The 20,158-nt window shown below is 35.3% G+C and overlaps 1 protein-coding gene across 18 annotated transcripts in view; it reads left to right on the top strand.

Moving 5' to 3' along the window:
- The window catches only part of ABI3BP (ABI family member 3 binding protein), a 152,404-nt gene that overhangs the window by 47,983 nt on the left and 84,263 nt on the right, over positions 1-20,158 (top strand). For 14 of the 18 annotated variants that reach the window (XM_051622138.1, XM_051622100.1, XM_051622068.1 and 11 more), the window contains exons 7-19: positions 1,686-1,737; positions 2,781-2,840; positions 3,543-3,638; positions 6,174-6,251; positions 9,413-9,493; positions 10,867-10,941; positions 14,386-14,451; positions 14,970-15,044; positions 16,264-16,332; positions 17,586-17,660; positions 18,367-18,441; positions 19,724-19,789; positions 20,069-20,134. In XM_051622138.1, coding sequence (XP_051478098.1) covers positions 1,686-1,737; positions 2,781-2,840; positions 3,543-3,638; positions 6,174-6,251; positions 9,413-9,493; positions 10,867-10,941; positions 14,386-14,451; positions 14,970-15,044; positions 16,264-16,332; positions 17,586-17,660; positions 18,367-18,441; positions 19,724-19,789; positions 20,069-20,134 — 934 coding nt within the window. The remainder of the gene's footprint in view (positions 1-1,685; positions 1,738-2,780; positions 2,841-3,542; positions 3,639-6,173; positions 6,252-9,412; positions 9,494-10,866; positions 10,942-14,385; positions 14,452-14,969; positions 15,045-16,263; positions 16,333-17,585; positions 17,661-18,366; positions 18,442-19,723; positions 19,790-20,068; positions 20,135-20,158) is intronic. The other 4 variants (XM_051622076.1, XM_051622127.1, XM_051622147.1 and 1 more) reach the window with 4 other exon arrangements.

Below are 20,158 nucleotides of genomic sequence, written 5' to 3'. Positions count from 1 at the left end.
TTTTCCAAAACTTACCCAGTCCAGGTTGAGCGTAATGCTTCTTCATAGAGTCTTTTATACATGTACCCATTGTGTGTGGCTTTTTGGAGTGTAGAAATATAAAGAGGCAGAAAGAACAAGTAATGTTGCCATATGCTGTTAGACAGGATGTCCAAGAACTGCAGTGCCTTATGAAATATGCCATAGGTATATGGTCAGATGTAAAGATGCCTGAATTATGGTATAGCTTACATCTCTAATTTCCCTCTGAAAGTAAGAAATACCTTATTTGCCATATTCCTTCATTCATGGAGATGCCACAGTCATTTTTTAATAACTAATGTTCCTAATACCAATATGCTTTGTATTCTCTGTCTGGAAAATACATTTCATAGTGCCATTCCTACAGATGATATGCTGGTGTTTCAGAAATAGTTTGTCCAGGTAGTCACTACTTTTTGGAGACTGAGAAAGAGAAGATTGAAAACACGGTGGTAGATTTCAAGCGCAGCATTTACAGATTCATGCAGTTGAACAGTATAATTACAGCAGATGTGGAGCACAGATTTCATTTCAATTATTTGTTCTTTACTGAGAAACTAAATTTTGAATGCATTTTAATGTATTTAGCATGCTTATATTGCTGTCATAACAGTCACCCATTATTATTCAACAAAGAAATTATGCTTTTACCTGCATAAGAACCTGTTACAAGTAAAGGGATGGATAATTATTAGAAGTTCTGCACTGGAGTTAAGTGAAAGCTCACTGCAACTTGAGAGCTGTTTATTTAATTGTAGTCCTTCTGATGAGAATGCAATAAAAATAACACCTTCTTCTAATAAATGCGTTTCATCTCATTTGTTAGTCATGTGAATAGCAGGGTTGCTTCGAAAGCTGATTGTCTGCATCACAATTTTTTCACTAGAAGGCAAAATAAGTAAGGTAAACCTTTTTAATAATAAAAGAAAAATAGCAAGCAATAAAAAAAGAAAATTATTTTGTATCCCTCATTAATGACAATAATTGAAACCTCCACTTAATTTCAAACTGTTCATGCCAATACAAAACTGTTACTAGGTAGCAGAGAGTAATGGTTTTCATAGAATGAGTAGCCTCCATCCACTCCCCTGAGGAAAGGGCTGTCTTACTTATTCACGTAAAATGACTCTGAGTTATTCTACTTTAAACAGACTATGCAATCAAGAGTGCTGATAGTTGACGAATGTTCACCTGATTCTGGAATAGTCTGTGTTCTAAATATACTATTCCTCAGAATGTAATTGTATCCTGTGTCGAAATTAGTAATTGTATATGTTCCAGATGTTTTGTTATAGCTAGATTTGAGTTTGTCTTAGCTTTCTGGACTACTTAGTGAAGGCTGAAGAGAGTCTTAAAAGAATGCAAGAATTTATTAAAAAAAAAAAAAAAAAAAGCTTTGGGGATTCTTAAACTGTCGACTACTGTGTTTTTATGAAGCAAAGCATCTCAAGCTGAAAAATGGAGATCAGAATGAACTATTACTATACTAGCCAATGGGAAATGAAGCAATAGGGAACTTCAGCAACTGTGGCCAGAGCCAGACTCAGCGTTAACTTGAGGCAGGCGTGGTACTGGATTAGAGCCCTGTATTTTGGTTACTGAGAAAGTTCAATTACTATTATGGCAATTATCCCAAGGCACTTTTTTTTCCCCTCTTCTCTCAGCTTACACTGCGTGATAATAAGAAGTTGGTCCCTGTCACAATAATCAAACAAGGTAAATTTGTATATATTTTTAACTGATTCTCATTATCTGTGAGAGTATCTTGAAAATGAAAATAAAAAAGTCTGACCCTGATGTGAATGTTATGAAAGTTTCCTTTTACAATAGGTGGAACCTTGTAAGCTACCATCTCCTTTAATTACAAATGCTATTAAGCCATTACCAATCTGTGATAATTAAATGAGCTGTTGCATTGCGTTATAAACGATTACTCATTTGAGTGTTGAATGGATACCAATCAGTTCTGATTCTGCCAGTATCCATTCTTTTTGTCTTTCAACTGTGTTGTCCAGCTGTACATATCTATTATTAGGCATGAAATGCAGCAGTATGGATAAGATTCATGCTACCATACTTTTTTGTGGGTATCTTCAGTGAAGTCATTGACTTAGACATGCTTCTTCTTCTTTCCCTGGTCAGTGGAGAGAGATGCTGCCCTTTAGAAATGCCTTTTTCCCTCTAGTAGTGAGAGGTAGTATAGCACTGTAACTTTCGAAAATTAATTCCTTTAAGATAGCTAAGAGAAAATGAGCTGCAGATTAAAAGAATAAAACTTGCTAACACACATTTTATTGTAAATAATCTTAAGTAAAAAGGTAAATCAAATTTGAGGTAGTTCACAGTTCAGGAACAAGAAAACACCAGAGGGTGTAGTGAAAGCAAAATATGGTAATTACCATTAAAATATGACTGTACTGGCATCTTTTTTTGAAGACTTATGAATGGCAGGGTAATGAGATGACCTTTAGCTAGCCCTATATTAACCTAAAAACAGAATGTTATTTTTCTCCAAGGATATAAAACTGGCATCCCAAGGGAAAAAGAAATGCACTGTTAAGAGATTACATGGAGGAAATGGAGTTTGCTGTCTCTTAAACTGAATTTAAATGCAGAAAAGTTTAAGATGGTGTCCTCATCTCCAATTTTTAAGCTCAGGGACATTTTTCAGAGTGCTGAGGCTTATCTTAGGTGTGGTTTTGTTTCTAGTTTTGGGTTTTTTTAAAATATTTTCTAATATCCCTGTGTTGTCTCCACAGTCATTCAAAATCGGACGCAGTCAAAAACTTCAGATAGTTCTCTGCCAGGAGCAATACTAGGTGACTAAATGATATTTTTATTATTTTTTTCTCATCTTTGGCTGAAAATTAGAACTGTGTAAATACTTCTAACTTCCTTTGTCTTGGTAGTTCTTTCTTTGCATGTCAAAGTACACTACTGTTTCCCTCAGTTTCATGCTTTCTGTTCTTGTTTGACCTATAAGAATACACAAAATAGGGAAAGGTCTATCATATACTGTTTAGTATGTTGAACTACTGGTCTGCCCAATATAGACAGGAGAGACTCACTGCATCATGCCCATGGATTCAGGAAGGTGTTCAGTTCTTTATATATGTAGAAATACTTCCCACAACTACGTAACTTAGACTTAAATTTGCTTTATCTGAGTTTTAATGTATTGATTTGACTCAAACAGATACTAACCATGTTTGGTGTTGTGTATTCTTGGCCCACCAGACAGAATGTCCCAACATCTGTGATACTGCAGTACTGCCGAGTTGTATGGTCCTGTACTGAATTGTTTGCAATTCTGATTAACCATGAAATGGTGGTAATGCAGTGAGTGGTATGAAGGAGAAATAACACCAAATGGGAGTGATAATTACTGAATAGAACTAACTAATTTCCCAGAGAGTCAGACTAAACTCCCAGCAGTTCAGTAGTAGTTGCTCACATACCTCAGAGGACAGACTGTATTTTTCATCACTTCTGTAATTAATGGCACAAATCTTTCTTTGTAGTGCACCTTATTGTTCCAGGCCTCAATGAAACTCAGCAGAAACTTCCTCCTCTCCTGACAATAGATGACATACCTCAAGCATCCAGGAAAAAACTGCGTAAGCAGAAGTGAACTAAGCTTCTATTATTAATGAGCAGTACCAGAAGTGTAGTGATGTGAGACTACGTATGCAAGAAAAGTCCTTTTTTCCCCTGTTTCTGTTTGCTCAGTTAATAATTAGCTTGGACTTGTAAGGATTTGTTTTACAAAGTAACTTATTTTTTTCCCAGGTTTTACCTTTCAAACATGTCTTTAAAAATGAAAGTTTCTGTGTCCATTTGAAAGACCAGATTTTCAGTGAATTTTAATTATATTAATTCTGATTTGAGTATATGTGAGAAATTATTTAATGAAGAAATTCTTATTTATTATCTGCAATTAAATCCATGAAAAAATGGTAGCCAGAAATTAGAACGTTTCAATACAGGTTTGAAACCTGGAGGAAAAAGAGTAATTGATGCTTTTGTTTAAGATCTGTAAACTAGGATATCATCTGTGATTAGTGTAATTGTGGGGAATACAGTGATCTTTAAAAGCCTCAGTAATGCCTTCAGTGCATCTTTCACAGATCCCTTGAGTAGAGTGCTGGAGCTGATGACTTTTGACTTGGCTAGTTTTAATGCTTAATTTGAACTCGGAACAACTGTGTCAGATTTTTTCCTCCTTATTTCTGCTTTGTTTAATTTATTCTGTCACTCCATTGCTGGCCACAGTGTATTCTCAGATTGGCTTGCTATGCAGGGAGAAAAGAGCAATGATTGCTCCTGTTAAGATAATGTGTGCTTATAAGGGTAGAGCTACACAGTACAATAATATTTGAATGTGTTTGAGTATTAATATATTTGAACTGTGGATTAATTCCTTAAATATTAGTACCTTAAGTATTTACCAGCATTTGAAAGACAAATATTGTGAGCATCATCTGCAGCTACTGAAAAGTTAAGCTAAAGGGGAAAACTTAATTGCAGTATTCACATTACAGAGGATTACTAATATTTTCTTTAAACAGCAAGCATAGAAAACAAGGTGTTTATCATTACTAGCTTGATTTTAATATGTATGCAATGTGCAAGTAAGAAAGGAACTGTTAAAATTCAACAGACCATATTTTGACAGATCTGGTTTTTATGCCCCTTACTTTTAGTAAACTATATTTTAAGACCTCCAATAATAGTCTTAGATGACAGTATCTGGAACTTTTATATTTTTAATTTTCTTGAAGTAAAATTCTATCTTTCTGCAGAAAACCAGTGATATATTTTCAGATAGGTCATAAGGTTCAGTAGTCTGTGCAGTAAAAATAGCAGAATGTGACTGAGAAAAAGATGAGGGAAAAGGCAAAGGTAGCTTCACTTGTCCTAGAGGTGTCCAACTTGCTCAGTTAGCTGAGTACAGCACTTGGACTTCTGAATTTAAATGCTCTTATATATCTAAAATAGTTGTTGTGATGCCAGTTTGGAGCCACTTTTTACAGTAAATTGCACAAGCACATTCGTGGAAATAACCAGGGAGGAGAAGAGATGCTTTGTTCTGGTTACTGTGCCTACCAGAGAACATGAAGTACATGGGTATATACAGAAGGGACTACTACTATCTGGAGTGTAAAACAGGGAACAGTTATTGCTTGGAAAGCAAAAATACTTTGAGAAATAATTTAAATTTATAAAAGAAATGACAAAAAGACATATTGTCCAAATCTATGTAGATATCCCTTACTGATGCCTGGGGCTGATATATGTCTACCATAAAATGCCAAAAGACTTGTGTTGTATGTGAATTTATGGCTAATTACGATTTGCTAACATATGGCAAATATTCTAGTTCTGTAATATTTAGAAAATTCAAAATAATGCATCACAGAGTATCATAGTTACCAAATTCTCATATTTACTGATTTTGTTTGCTTCGTAAAAAGCTCCCTAGTTTTTTAAACAGTAGTACTCCAAAAAAAAAAAAAAAAAAGACCCCACAAAATATATTGCTTTGTTCCTCATTGGAAAAATAAAACAAAACAAACAAACCACAACAAGTATATTATTACCTAATTTTCTCTACATGCACTGCTAGAATATATTTACATCTGTTGAAATAAAAGGCTATTGTCATACTGCTGAAACAGTTAGAAATAATGTGAAGGAAAACAAGGACACAACTAGTGTGACAATCCCATTGTATTTGAAAATTTATTAGACTGTTCTTATATAACGCTTAGAAGTGTATTATATCTTTGAATTTTGAAAAGCATTTTTAGTGTTAATGGTCAAATGCTATACAGCTGAAAAACACTGGAAACTATTTTGCACTGTGAAAGTAAAGATTCGCAAGGCATTTAATACCTTGCTGTAAATTTTATCTTTAAGGAATCTTTGAATGAGCAAAACGGTACCAAAAATACATGCTTTCACTATAGCTAGATAAATGCTTGTACTTATTGTGAAGTTAAAAGTTCATGGATTCCTTAAGGTAATAAGCTTTTTCCACATTTATCCATGTTGGTTTACTTTGGCAAAGTGAAGTGGGACAGAAGTAAATCCATGGTAGAACACAGCAGATGCGACTTGGCAATTACCCTCCAATGTCTTTGTCCCTTTAGCTAAGAATGAAACTGGAGCATGGCCTGCTGAATCAAAAACATCAGAAGTTCAAGAAATCTCCCCACAGTCCCTCCCAGGTAATTACTATTCTTTTTTTTAGAAATGCTGTGGAGTATCTTCGCCAAATATATAAACTGAAATTAAAACCGTCTTTGTGTTGTTTCATCTCCAGTTAAATGCAATACGGCTACTGGGAAACAGGAGGACCATGTAGCTGAATTAGTAGCTGTGAGTGGTTGATGTGGATAATAACCTGAATCTAATTCAGGAGGAAAGTTTTAGATGCTAGAGTTGTTAGGTTTAATAAAAACTCTTAGAATTGAAAATGTATCTTCGTGATGTGCTGGATAATTTGAAATTGTGAAAAATGGCAAAACAAGCGTTTTCTTCTCATGCACCTTGAACTTCTGACTTTCATGAAATACATGAAGAAGCGAACCAGGGATAAGAGCCTGCCTGATGCAAAATGCTTGCATGAGATTGAGACAGACCAATCAGAGTAACCTCTATTTCAGAGGTGTTGAGGATGCCCAGGGAGATACAGGCAATATGTTGCCCAGGGAGGTTGTTGATACTCCCAAACCCCCTACCCTAGCCCTGGGGGTGTTCAAGGCCAGGTTAGATACAGCCTTTTGCAGCCTAGTCTAGTGTGAGGTGTCCCTGCTCATAGCAGGGAGGTTGGAACCTGATGGTCTTTAAGGTCCCTTCCAACCTTAACCATCCATTCTATGATTCTGCGACAGCACGATGCTCCATTTAAGTTCAGTTAAGAACATGTTAATCTTGACCACACTCTCTATGGACTTACTGGTCCTATTAAATTAAATAAGAGCTGTTCACATGCATGGAAAAGCAATATAAAATTATCCTAGACTCAAGGTTATGTATCTGTGAAGTGTATATTAACTTGAGCAGATGGAAGACTGAAGCTTTTTATCATCTACTTGGGGCTGAAAATATACCACTTATTTAAAAAGGCATACTCAGATGTTAGTTTTTTAAACTATTAAAAAACATGAAGCGAAATTTTAAAATTCACAAGATTTACTGCCTCCCTTTGCTTGGGAAACAAGTTAGAGTAACAAAGTCAGGCTGCTTTATCTAGTTGTATGGCAAGTATAGGCCTATATTTTAACATTTGCAATCTGAGGTCAAGGAGACTGGAGAGAACTAAGATGTTCGGAGTCAAGTGAGGAAGAGTGACTTTCCACCCATTTTATCACCCACATTTTGGTTTTGTTTAAATAAGTATCTCCATTTTCTCTAGCCTGGCTTTTCTCCTGTAACTAAGACTGAAGTCTTAATTCTCTCCTGAGAGACACTAGTTGGCTTCTGCCAATTTCTTTGCTGAAAGAGAGAAATGAGGCTTGAATGGTGGCAAGACTTTAAAATGAAAAAAGACTTAGAGGAAATAATGCAGCAAAGGTTTTCTTTGGTTTAGTTGAATCATATTATGCAATCTTGTTGGAATTATTCTATTCCATCTATAAATATTTCCTGGCTGGCTGAAATGGTGTAGCACATTATTGCTCATTAAAATGAAAAAACAAATAATTAAATAAAAACCTTCCCAAAGAATATGCAAGGAATAAAAGAGATGTAGGAGGAAATAATGCAGCAAAATTGTGTAAAGATTGACAGCCATCTTTTAGATTACACAATACATGATTTTTTTTCTCAGAAAATGTTTGAAGGATTTTATTTTCCACTCAGTAGATAAATGTATTTGCCAAATTCTGTTTCTAAGTTCTTTCATGCTTTGTTTTTGTCAGTCTTGTTACAGTATTTTCCTCTTAGGACTAATTTATTCTTAATAAAACAGCACAAACTCATAATTACTTTTTTTTTCCTTCAATCTTTAAAATGCTGTCTAATATACCTCAAACTACCACTACATTTTTTTCTTTCATTTGAAACTAAATGTGAGCCTTTTTTTTTCATTTCAATTGGAAATTGGAGTTAACTAACAATTGGACATACCAACATATTTGTGTAGGACATGGGAAAATTGATTTTTTTTTTTTTTTAAAAAAAAAGGAACTCAGGAGAACTTAGAGGAAAAATTGTTTAAGAAATGTTGAATAAATGCATTCTTACTGTATTCCATGTTGTGACGGTAAAATAACCCACCTTGCTTGGATGTGTTAATAATTTACTTTGCAGCTATCATTGGATCACCTGGTTTGTCTGATGCCCTGGAAAAATCAGAGGCATTTCTCTCTTTTTCTCTAATTTAGCTTAAAACCTAGAAACCTACATGATCAGCTCTCGCTTGAAGCATGCTCAGTTGATTGTGGAAAAAGCATGGAGAGCATGCTGGGAAAAAAACAACAATGAACAAACAAACAAAAAGTAGCTCATTTCTATTGTATCTCAAAAAGAATGTTGTGTTTTATTAAACTGAATGAATACTAAAACTTAGTGCTATATTGATGTTGATCAATATTAAAGTTCCCTAAATACCAACATGTGCTAAATACTGTGCAATTTGCTCTGAGGAAAGAATTAATGCTTTAAGGCTGAGATCTTACCCTCCTGTGTTCTCTATCAATAAGATATGTCATTTTATAACCTGAGATTACCTGTTGTGTGTACTGAATGACTTAGTAAATGCTATTGGGACTTCAAGCAAGATGGAGAGGAAAGAAGTGATCTTGACTTACATAGCGTAAGAATTAAATGTTACGTGAAACAGCTGGGAGAGTTTGGTCAGCAATTCAGTTTAAGGACATTTAAAGGCTGTTTAATAAACTGCCCGTGCTTTACTCTGAAGATGTAGAATTAGACGAATGAATGAAACTCAAAAGCTTATTTTATTATTACTAGAAAAATGAAAAATCTAAGGTGTTATAGGTGAATCTTTATTTTTTTCCTGATAATTTGTATATTAGAAGGATTTTTTAAATTCAGAATAGCTGGGAAAATATTTGTAAATACACTGTGTGATGTAATGGATCTTGTTTCTAATGTATATCATAGTGAATTTGGGAGTTGTAGCAGAAGTACAGTACGAGATTCTCATATTACCTTTGCTCTTTGTTACTTTTATTTTGCTCTGTTTATGTAAAACTGCAACAAAATACATCCCAAACATCATATAGACTTCACATATGAAAACAAAATATTAATTGTGATGGAGTCGAGCTGCTACAGAAATTATTCTAATCAGGAGCATAAAATTGCAGTAAGAAAAGCAGCTCAGAAGTATTCTAAATTAAGTAAAACTTCTTTCTTCTAGCTCAGGCTGAGAAAAAACATGGACCTGAGGAATTTAAATCCACGCCTAAACCTGATTTGATGCAAAGTCAAAACATACTGGGTAACTAATTTTGCTGCTTTTTACCTTCTTTGTACATTAAATGCTTTTTTCACCTCCAACAGAAGTTTTCTACTACTTGCTGCATTCCCCTCTTATTGGCTCCAAAAGAATTTCTAATTTAAAATTTCTGGTTCCATTTGTGTTTCCAGTGACTCACACATGAAATGTAAAGCAGGATGCATCTACCTCTGGCTGAACTGTGACTGTTACAGAAATTATTACTGCTAACAGATTTGTCTGGGTGATTCAATTTTATTTTTCAAAATAGTGTTTTCTGTCCATGTGACCTGCATGATTGCCATCACATAAGATTCCCCTCAGTAAAATTAAACTCAGCAATAGAATTGAAATAATTAACTCCTTAATTTTCTTCTGATGACACGTTCATTTAGGTAACGTGAACAGTGATGCAAAAGGAAAATTTTACATTGCATGTGTCATGATATAATTGTACTCTTCCTGGAGGAATAAAAGAGCTCTACTGGTTTTGTCATGGAGATGTCTCAGAATGAGAGAGTTCTTATCTAGGTAGGAGTATTGTTAATTTTGTGATTTGGAGAAACATCTACTTACTTCTTGCATTCAGAATTTTGCATTCTTTAGTCTTGGTTTTGTTGCCTGTATTTTAATTTCCCAAACCCACACAAAATTATGAACACAAATGTAATCATTTTGTTGGGGTAAGGGTGGAGGGGCAGGGGAGTAGTGGTGTTTAAGCTTTGATTAGATTTTTCTAAAGCACAGGTGGCATGCATACATGATAACGTATGATAATGGAAAAGATCATCAGCATTTGCAAGACTGAAATAGAGATCTTCCCATGAAGAGGACTGCTACTGCTTCACAATAAACAAATTCTTGCATAACCCTATTAATTCATGTTAATGCCATACTCTCTTTTTCATTTGCAGGTGCAAGCAGATTTCCAGAGTTTACTGACACTAAACCATCAGTCAATCTAATTTTAATTCTAACTTTTAACTAGTTTTTTAAAAGCATAATCAACTTTGCTTGCTTGCTTTTTTTTTTCTTTTTCTTTTTTTTCATGCTTTTAAAGAGTCAAATATGAAATTTAGTCAAGGTGAGTCACTGCTTAATTTCCAACTGGGATGTTATAATAATGGGTAGATGTTCATTATTGAATCCTGGGGATTGATGGATCTATAGGGTGATTTAATCAATATTCCTATTCCACACACCTTTTTAAGTGACAAAATAATGTGGTTTTTTTCTAGGCTGGTACTACTTTTTTCTTTTTTATTAAGTATAATTGATTTCAAGAGCGGGTGGTTTGTAAGCCAAAATATGGATCCGTACGGTGTCTCTGTAAGATTCTTAATCAAGTAAAGCCTTGATTATTTCTTTTATCATAGCTTCTAATGAAATACAGCTTCTTCCTTCGGGATCCAGAATCTCTGGTGCTCCAAAAACTCCATTGACACAACTTGGTAATTACTTTCTTTGTAAATCTGAGTAAACTTCAGTGAAAAAATATTAATTCTTTTGTTGTTTCAGTGGCTTATAGGTTTTAGTGCTTCAGCTGTGATAATATCATTCTGTATATAAAATATGGTAGCCATTAGATTTTTCTTCATAAAATTTGCAAATTGAATTAAGTGTGGTTTTGCTTTATTGCTGTGAAATTTTGCTCCACATTAATTCTTCATTTAAAAAAAAAAAAAGGTCAAAAATTTGTAAGGATATATGAGCTAACTTTTATCTATAGAATGATTATGGCAAGTTATACTTACCGAAGTGTAGTGTTTTAATTTTCATGGAAGTACCCTATAAGCTTCTGAGATTGACTGTATTTCATAGTTGGAGTACAGTAGTGTTTGTAGTGTTGTTGTGGTTTAAATATTCATGTTTCTCATTTCTGGATTCATTAGTTGTTTGGTGATGAAATTCAGAACACTTTGGAAAGGCCTGATATTTGAGAAAGATGGCACTGTTCACATTTTTAAAATAGTTTTATCTGTGTTAGTGTCAAAATGTTAGGGTCAAAAACCTATGGACAAAGAGGGAACATATTTTAAAAAAATCTATCTAGACAATCATTTATATGTATATATATGGATATATGTAGACATACATATTTACATAAATATGCATATACACATACGAAGCTAAGAATTTATTGGCAGTGTAATGAAAATCTTAACAATCTGTCTAATTCAAGGGTCATCATTAGTCTAGATTTAACTCTTACAATAAAACAAAGAATATTAATGAAGGTAGAGTACTTACAAGCAGAAAAACCCTCAATAATAGTAGTAACATAATTAAAATAGTAGCACACAAACATCTTAGTTTCTACCTCTTTTTCTGATGTTTTACTCACCTTTCCACCACATCTCTGCATCCTAAGGTTGATGATTTGGTGCTTGTCTTGGTTATCAGTAGGGATGTTTGAGCATGTTATGGGTATCTGAAGTCTTAAGCTGGCAGGAATATGATGTTCATATTGATAATTTCTTCTTCCTCTCTTCTTTCTTGCCTTCTTTCTTCTGCTGAGACACATCTTACATCTAAATTTACCATAAATGGTGCCATTTGTGTATGTTAGATACTATTTCTGTGTTCTTGTTTTTAACCCTGAAGTAAATTTTTTGGAGCTCCAGGTGTGAAGCGTCTATGACTGTCTCTGAGCTGATTAGGGCATGAGGTCTCCAGTGCCAAGCCTAGTCCCCATCTCTCATCCCCCCCTGCCTGTACTCCTCTACGCCGTATCCTGCATTTCCCCTTCCCAAGACTTCTGCATTCATAGCAGGCCTGTATTTCCAGTTGTGTTAGTCATAAATATCTCATTCTGCTGAAGCAATCACTTATAGCTGCTATTTATGCAAACTGCTGTTACACTAGTGAACAGAAGTGACCTTCAATCAGTATGGATTTCACTAAGCATTAGTCAAAAAGTTAGCATATGATAATGCCGGCTTATTTAGATGGCACACTTTTGCTGAATGCAGTCTGCCAAATTTTAAAATAATTTCCTAGAACACGTGTTACTTTTTGAAATGAATGTTTCAATAAAATTCTGAAGAACATGAAAACAATCTTCACAATTTGTTCTTAATTTGCTAAGGTTTTTGAGAGCTGTTTGCCAGATATGTTTGAGGCTATATACTTGTTTCCACTGTAGTGAAAGAAGTTTGGTTAAATCCAGTTAGAGGCATCACTGAAGAGAGAGAAAGATAATTGGTGATTTAAGAAGTTATTTGCTATAAATGTAGTTGAAAACATGAAAAGTACTGGGAATTGAAAGCATTTTTGCTCTCTACAGGAGAATAACAACCTAATCCTATCTTTGTCTCAGTGGTAAAGGTAAAAGAATAAAAACAGTTGAGGCCAAATACTTGTTACATTCAAGTGTTTATTCTGGTTTTGTTCTGATATCCTCCATTCCTACCAAATAGTTCCACTTATCAAAAGTGGGATTTAATTATGTGAGGCTGGGCCCAGCTGTTGGGTCAGCTGGAGCATCTGTGCTCCCCATGAAGGTGAAGCTGAAGTCAAGGATGTTCTGTGAGAGCAAGGGGGAGGTTGTATGGAGGAGATATTTCTGCTCTGTGCTTCTGCATGTCTTGATCACCTGCTGTCAAAAAATCAGCCAAGAAAGCAGAATTTTATTTCTGAAGATTAAATGTGTGTGACCTGTATTCTGCCCTAATTCCCCTCAAGATGTTTTTTCTTTATTTTTCTATCTCTATTATACCGGAGGGAGAATTCTCCTTTGTTTTATAAACTTTGAGTGTGGTCGGTATATTTTGAACTCAGACCTTTCTCAAAAGAAAGCTTTGTTCACATGCCTTCAACATTCTGATGCCTTTGGGAGATCTCTCATAATCTTTACTGTATGTAAATGGATCAACGGAAGCTTTCGCCAAAAGCTGCAAATCATATGGCTTTTGTTAGTAGTATTTTCTTCTCTATAAATTTAGAATAGAATAGAATAGAATAGAATAGAATAGAATAGAATAGAATAGAATAGAATAGAATAGAATAGAATCGTTCCAGTTCAAAGTGACCTACAACAATCATCTGGTCCAACTGCTGCGTCTAACTATATCAGGATAGTAACTTGGGATCATATTTGGCAATGTAATGGATTGAAACTACATGGGAAAGCAGACCCAATGTATGAAATAAAAACCCATTCACTTTTTGGCTTAGATTCATATTGCCGATATTACAAATGAAACCTACACGTAGTTTTTATTGTTTTTCTTAATCTCAAGCATTCAGAGAAGTTTAATTTTAAAATTCTGGTATAACTACTTTTCCAAAAACCTTACCTTGATAAAGACCAGTTAAAAATACAGATGAAGATTTTGTATTTCAAATATATTATAACCTAAACAGTCATAAGAGACAGGTGCAGCTAAGTTTACTAGAAAAAATGGTACTTTACTGGCTTATATACACAGTTGAATAGGATCTGTTTCTTAGAAGCAGGACAGTAATGCAAAACCTACACATGATGCAAATTCGTACTTTTGAGGGCTTTTAGGTAAGAATGCCCAATTCTTTCATTATTACTTCACTGAGTTCATTGTGCTGCTCTTTTTTTCTCTTTTTCCATTACACCTCCTTTTAAAATACTTATATGTAATGTAATAGTAAGTAATTTATACAGGCCTGTGAGTGCTGTGAAGATCAAATATATAGTGTTTGGATTGTAGCTGCTTTGCTGTGAAGAAAAAAAAACAATTTTCAAGTAATGTGGGTTCAGCTTGATTAGATAATGTATGCCAAAGTTTGAATGGGGTAAAAATTAATAGAAAGATCAAACCAAACAAAAACCTTTATAGTTACAGTTAAAAGTAGATTTTGCACCACTTGCAAGTAGAATGTCTGTCTTGGTATTATAATTTTTTCATGTTTGCTCTTAGCTACTCAGAGTCCAGCCTTGAAATCCATTACTCTACCTTCTGCAGAAACCAGAGAGATGGAGATGGGTAAATCAGCAGATAATTTCCATTCTTTTTTTTCCCATTATCTTAGCATCATGTTGATCTACAAATGGTAATTTTAAGATCTGCTTTAGAATCTTGACTACTAACGCTCACAGAGGTCTGCTTGTTCACCATTCTCATGTTTGTGTAACCAGCTGAAAAACATATTTGTTACTGTCTTAAAACTGCTTAGAGACAGTGTTGTCATATCACATCACCAGCTTATTTCATTTTCTATTGCTGCTACTCTTATCGCAGAAAATTAAAGATAAAACTCCTTGCCGATAAGAATTCTTTGGGCCATGTGGAACTCAAATTTCAAGGCCAGAAGACTGTATTGCAAGCCATCATTTCCTGTTGTCATGACACAGTTGTCTCACATCTCACTTTCAGGCCATCTGCCATCTTGCTTAGCTTTGCGCTAGCATCATCTGGAATTGCACGACCTTCGCTAAACTATTTAGTGCTAATCCATTAAATCAGAGGTCTCTCAGCATTTTAAGCTCAGATTCTTTTTTCAGCTTTTGAGGAAATACAGCCTGTTTCTTCAGGATCCAAAACATCTGGTACCACAGAAGTACAACCAACCAGATCTGGTAATGATTTCTCATAAGATTATTCCTCTTGACAGTTAGGAATTTTCAGAGAAGACATAGTGCCTCTCATTAAATAGTTTGTTCAGTTTGACATAAATGAAGAATAACTGCAGGTATGAAAGTGAAGTATCAAAAAGCAGGTTTCTTTATGACATACTATATGAAGTACTGAACTAGTAGTTTGAAGGTTTTTCCACATTTGGCTGCAGCATGTAATTCTTAGCTTTAAAATCAAATTGGATTTACAGTAAATATTAAATTTAAATAGGCCTGCCCACACCTTAGTTTCGTAAGTGGAATATCCTGATTTGCTGAAATACTTAGAGTCTTAAGAAATGAATGGAAAAGGCAGAAATTCCAACACCTTTTGAAAGTTTAGCTCTTCTTTTAGATCTTCTGTATAAACATAGACATATTTCTAAGTGCCCAGATTTAAAAACTGGAACCACAAAAACATGTCTTTGAAGATTCAGATATCAATAATTTATGCTTAGAAAATTTCTATGATGTGTTTCTCTTGTTTTATAGATTTATTTATGAGCTAGTTATATACCCAAGGCCACTGACAGTTATCTGAAAGAAGAAAAAAATATAGTAAGATGGAAATGGCCAGTTGGAAAGATTTCACTTCATTAGCATGCCAATAGTGTAATGTCTGATGCATATGTTTTTGGAAGAAACTACTTTTTGGAGGAAATCCAACACTAAAGGGGAGATTGGTTGCAATGGTCAGCCATTCACATCTGACAAAAGATGCTTTATATGTGTCATGTGGTACAGTTCTTGCTCTATGATCCATATTCCTTCTCCAGTTTCAATACCAGGATATCCTCCTTCTTGATCCTTGGAATTCTAGACAAAAGTTACATGTAGTCCCATTTGCTATTATTTATTCTTAATTTAATCTCTTTTTTTGAGCAGCCTTGTATTTTTCCCTTTTAACTCTACAAATCCACTTCTTTTTGTGCAATTCTGCTCGTAATTTGGACAGTAGTTGCATTATGTGTCTGTGCATTAATGCTTTTTTTTTTTTTGGAAATTGTTTTCAGGTCATGCTTAATTGGTTAGTGTACATTTTGGAGTCTACTTTTCTGCAGAACATAACATATTAAATATTACCTAGAAGTTTTTTTCAGCTCATAAAAGAATATGATGCTGTTGTGTGGTGGTTCTTGTCACTTCAAAACAGTACAGGATGATTTTTGTTTTTATTTTCCAGCTTCACATGACTTTCTTCATGATACTTCTACTCCCCACACTTTTACAGCTTCAGAAATACCAGACACTGGTAAATTACAGTACTATTATTTCAGAAGCATGGTTGGTTGGTGCTGAAGAGTTTACTGTTGCTTCCACATTGTTGATTTCAGACAGTTGTTCCATACTTCTTGCACTGGATGTTGCTCCTGTGTGATAGTTTTTCAAGTCCTGTAACAGCATCCTAGTTCCTGGGATCAGGCACATTACAGGCTTAACTAGCTTATAAAGCCTGAATAATGCAGTATCAATCAAATGGGTGTGTCAAGAAAATATTTACATTTTGCAAGTCTTAAGACTCTTACAGTCAAGTAAGATATGATACTTTTTAGTAACCAGAATTTTTTCTTTCTCTTCATCTTTCAGTGTCCATATGCACTTTGCTGTGCTTTTTCCTATATATTGTCTTAAAATAAGAAAGTAAACACAGCTTGGGCCAGACCTTTCAAACAAGGCTACACTTTGGGTTACAGCTTTGGAGATAGATTGTTGTTTTTCCTGTAGCCTTTGATATGTGAGTCTGCCTGAGTTCTTTTGTTCATTTGAGTTAATTGTTTAAACATGAACAAGTATGTGCATAAGAGGTGATGGCTATGGGGAAAGGGTAGGAGGAGGTGGAGGGGAAAGGAAAGCAGTTCATTGCACAAAAACTTTACTCTGAGCAATGCAGCTGTAGTTCATTAAGTTCTTTTGTGTTTAACCAACTGGTTCCTGACGTCCCAGTAGTTTTCATGAACTCGGTTTTGCAGCACTGTTCTATAAAGCATTCTACACCCAGGAAGTTATTTGAAATTAACTTAGTTCTTTCTGTTATATGGGATGCTTGGGTCCATATCTGACTGGAAAAATTGGCCAAAATTGAGAAATTGCATTAAGCTAACTGACTGAGAGACTTTAATCTCATGAAATCACAATTTTCCTAAATTTTCTGAAGAATACTTAGCTTCATGGAAAGTTGTGGTATAAACTGTAGAGCTGTTGGGGTTTTTTTCAGGTGCTGTTTAAGGCAAGTGCATGTAAAACTGTATATAGTTTTTCAAACTCTGTGTGAACAATTGCACACATGATAAAACTAGAATAACATCTTTACCTAAGTACTTAGCAAGAGTATTTAAAATACTTTGAAAAAAGAAAGTCAATTTTGTAAATAAGTAAATGTTGATTAAGAAAATACTCTGCAGAGTAGTGGAAGGTAAAAATTCTCTACCTCAGATTTTCCTTCTTCTTTATTTACATGAAGTTATTTCTCAGGTTTATTTACTTTTTTTTTTTCCCCTCCTGCAGCCAGAGATATTACTGAGTTGGAAATATCCATGCCTGTAATTACTACAGAACCTCAGTTGTTAGAAACAGCACTGGGTAAAGTCTAAGTTGACTTTGTTTAGTTGCAAAGATTTCCTTTTCATTTCTATTCTTGCTGCTACTTGGGGAAGCTATGCGTTGTTTTAGTTGTCACTGTTCCAGTAATTCATACTGGTTATTGCTGCCATTAACTAGAGCCTCATCTGCACTCATCATTCATCTTCATAGATGGAGGATCGGGAAGGTATAGAGGTGGAGTTTCTTTAGTTACTTAGGTTTGGTTTTGTCATTTTTGAGATTGCCAGCTGTGGACTTAGCTTTCTCAGTTGCTGGGGTTTTTGTTTGTTTATTTGTTTGTTTTTTCCTGTGCTGAGAGGACTTAACTGTGAGAGAGAATTAAGCACTTCATTACACTTCTGTGTAATGTTTCTGTGAAAAGGTTGTTTTGACCAGCTTTATATTGGCTGGTCCACTGGCCTTTCTGGATCTAAAGACGTTTTCTTATTACATGCAATTCTGAAAGTGCTAATCTTCTTAAATTGTAATGGGAATTTTCATTAGTATGAATAATTAGGTCATGTGGTTTCCACATCAATTTTCACACCAGCCTAACAGTTCATGAGACACATTAGTGCCTTGCTGATTTGCAAGCAAGCTTCCTTGTGCTTCCATTTTAACAATCCAACATTTGTCTGCTGAGTCCTGTGCTACCCATGGTAGCTGTGGGGCAATTAAGCTTTTTAACACGAGATTATCTTTTCAGATATAGGTGAAAGGAAGCCTCTTCCTTCAAGATCCACAACATCTGGCATGCAAGAAATGCCACCAATCTCAGCTGGTAATGATTCTTCTCTTCATTGAAACCCTCCTGACATTTGGGCAGTCTCTCAAAAGACAACAATGCTTTGCTAAATGGGGGATTTATTCTGTTTGCTCTGTATAAAAGTGTAACTGGAGAGAGAGAGACCAGTTGTACCTGGTGCAATGTTTGAGAAATTTGGAGTTAAACATTAGAATGCTAATTTGTAAATTATTAGCTAGTGGGGTTGTCATACATTTTTTCATTAAGTGTTGTACATATATGGAGGCCTGTTATTTAGAATTCTTTTAAAGATGCTAACATGTCAAATTTGGGCCCCTTTTACACTGAAAACAAAAGCTCCTCCACAGGTGGAGAAAACCTTCAGCTGCTGTTCTTACGAATATGCCATGAATTTTTAACCACAGAAAAATACGTTACTGATTTGGTTAGTGAGTCATTGATTGTTGCTACAAAAGGTTCACATACAAGGAATCTGAAGAGCTCTGATTTCCAAAGGCTGGGAGTATCAAATAATCCCAGAGAAACCACTAGGCACCGTTTCCCTAACACCAGCAGCTTCTTCCTATTTGTGCATGTTTGATAGCTGTCAACAACACCCTTGCCTCCCACTGTCAAGCCCACAGTGTAGCAAACATACACAGTACAAATCAGTGCACATTGACTAGATTTTACCCATGTTTATATGTTAGGTTGTGTATCTTTTTCTGTGCAAAATTAGGGGAAAGAGAACATGAGGAAGTCACCTCAATGAAGTTACTTCATCATCATCAGATGATTGACTGCACAAGTATAAGGGTGGAAAGATGTCCTACAACTCTGCAGAAAAATTGCCTTTGGTCATTTGTTTCCAGGAATTTCTCTACAGAGTCACTATGGTTTAATACTGCCAGGAACTCTAATTTATGTCCTAATGGAATGAAGGCTTGGGAGATTCAAAGAAAAAGTGACATCAGATCTTCAAATCTGAATCCAAAGATGGGTCTCTTGGCTTCCATGTTCCCTCTGCTATGACTGTTGGCAACTTTCAAAAAAAAAGTAAGGACTGCTTTTGGTGCCTAAATCATTTAGCCGTTTTTCTGCTGACGGAGAGCCATTTAGCTACTGAGTTTCATTTGTGTTACTTGCAAAGGTGGCAAAAAGGTTGCCTGCTGATTTGATCAGGAAGCCAAAAGACAATGCCAGAAAAGGCATGGTTTGCTTAAACATGGACATTTGGGGTGCTGTGAGCTGGTGCTGCTTGTACTGCTGTGGCAAAACTGTGGGGATATCTCAAGATCGTTTCCATGTCTGATTGTAGCAAGGCAGAGACCAGACCTGGAATCCACCAGAATTGCTTCACCAGAAACCACAAGGACTGTGATGGGTAAATAGCCAGTGATTCCCTTCCTATCTTCATTACTTTGGCCACACTTTTCTCTGCAGCCATGGGCCTGGTCAGATGTTTCGATGTTCTGAAAAGTGTATCCAAACTGCAGTTGGTCCCTTATGCCTCCTGATTAGCAATGGCTGCATTTGTAGGCTCTCTGCTGCCTTTCCTGGGGTTCCACTTCTAGGCTGACTCTGTTCCCACGGGCTCCCTTTACCACCCATGCAACAAGAGTCTGTCTGAGGACCTGAAGGTGGTTTTTGTGTTTGATCTTAGCTACTCGAAGACCAAGGCTGAAGTCCACCACTCCTTCCTCGCTGGCAACCCAGCAAACTGTGATGGGTAACTACCAAAAAACCTTCTCTT

This window comes from Apus apus, chromosome 1 (genome assembly GCF_020740795.1).
Source record: "Apus apus isolate bApuApu2 chromosome 1, bApuApu2.pri.cur, whole genome shotgun sequence".
NCBI lineage: Eukaryota > Metazoa > Chordata > Aves > Apodiformes > Apodidae > Apus > Apus apus.
The sequence above is the reverse complement of the archived record's forward strand: the minus strand, read 5'-3'. Positions and strand labels throughout refer to the sequence as shown.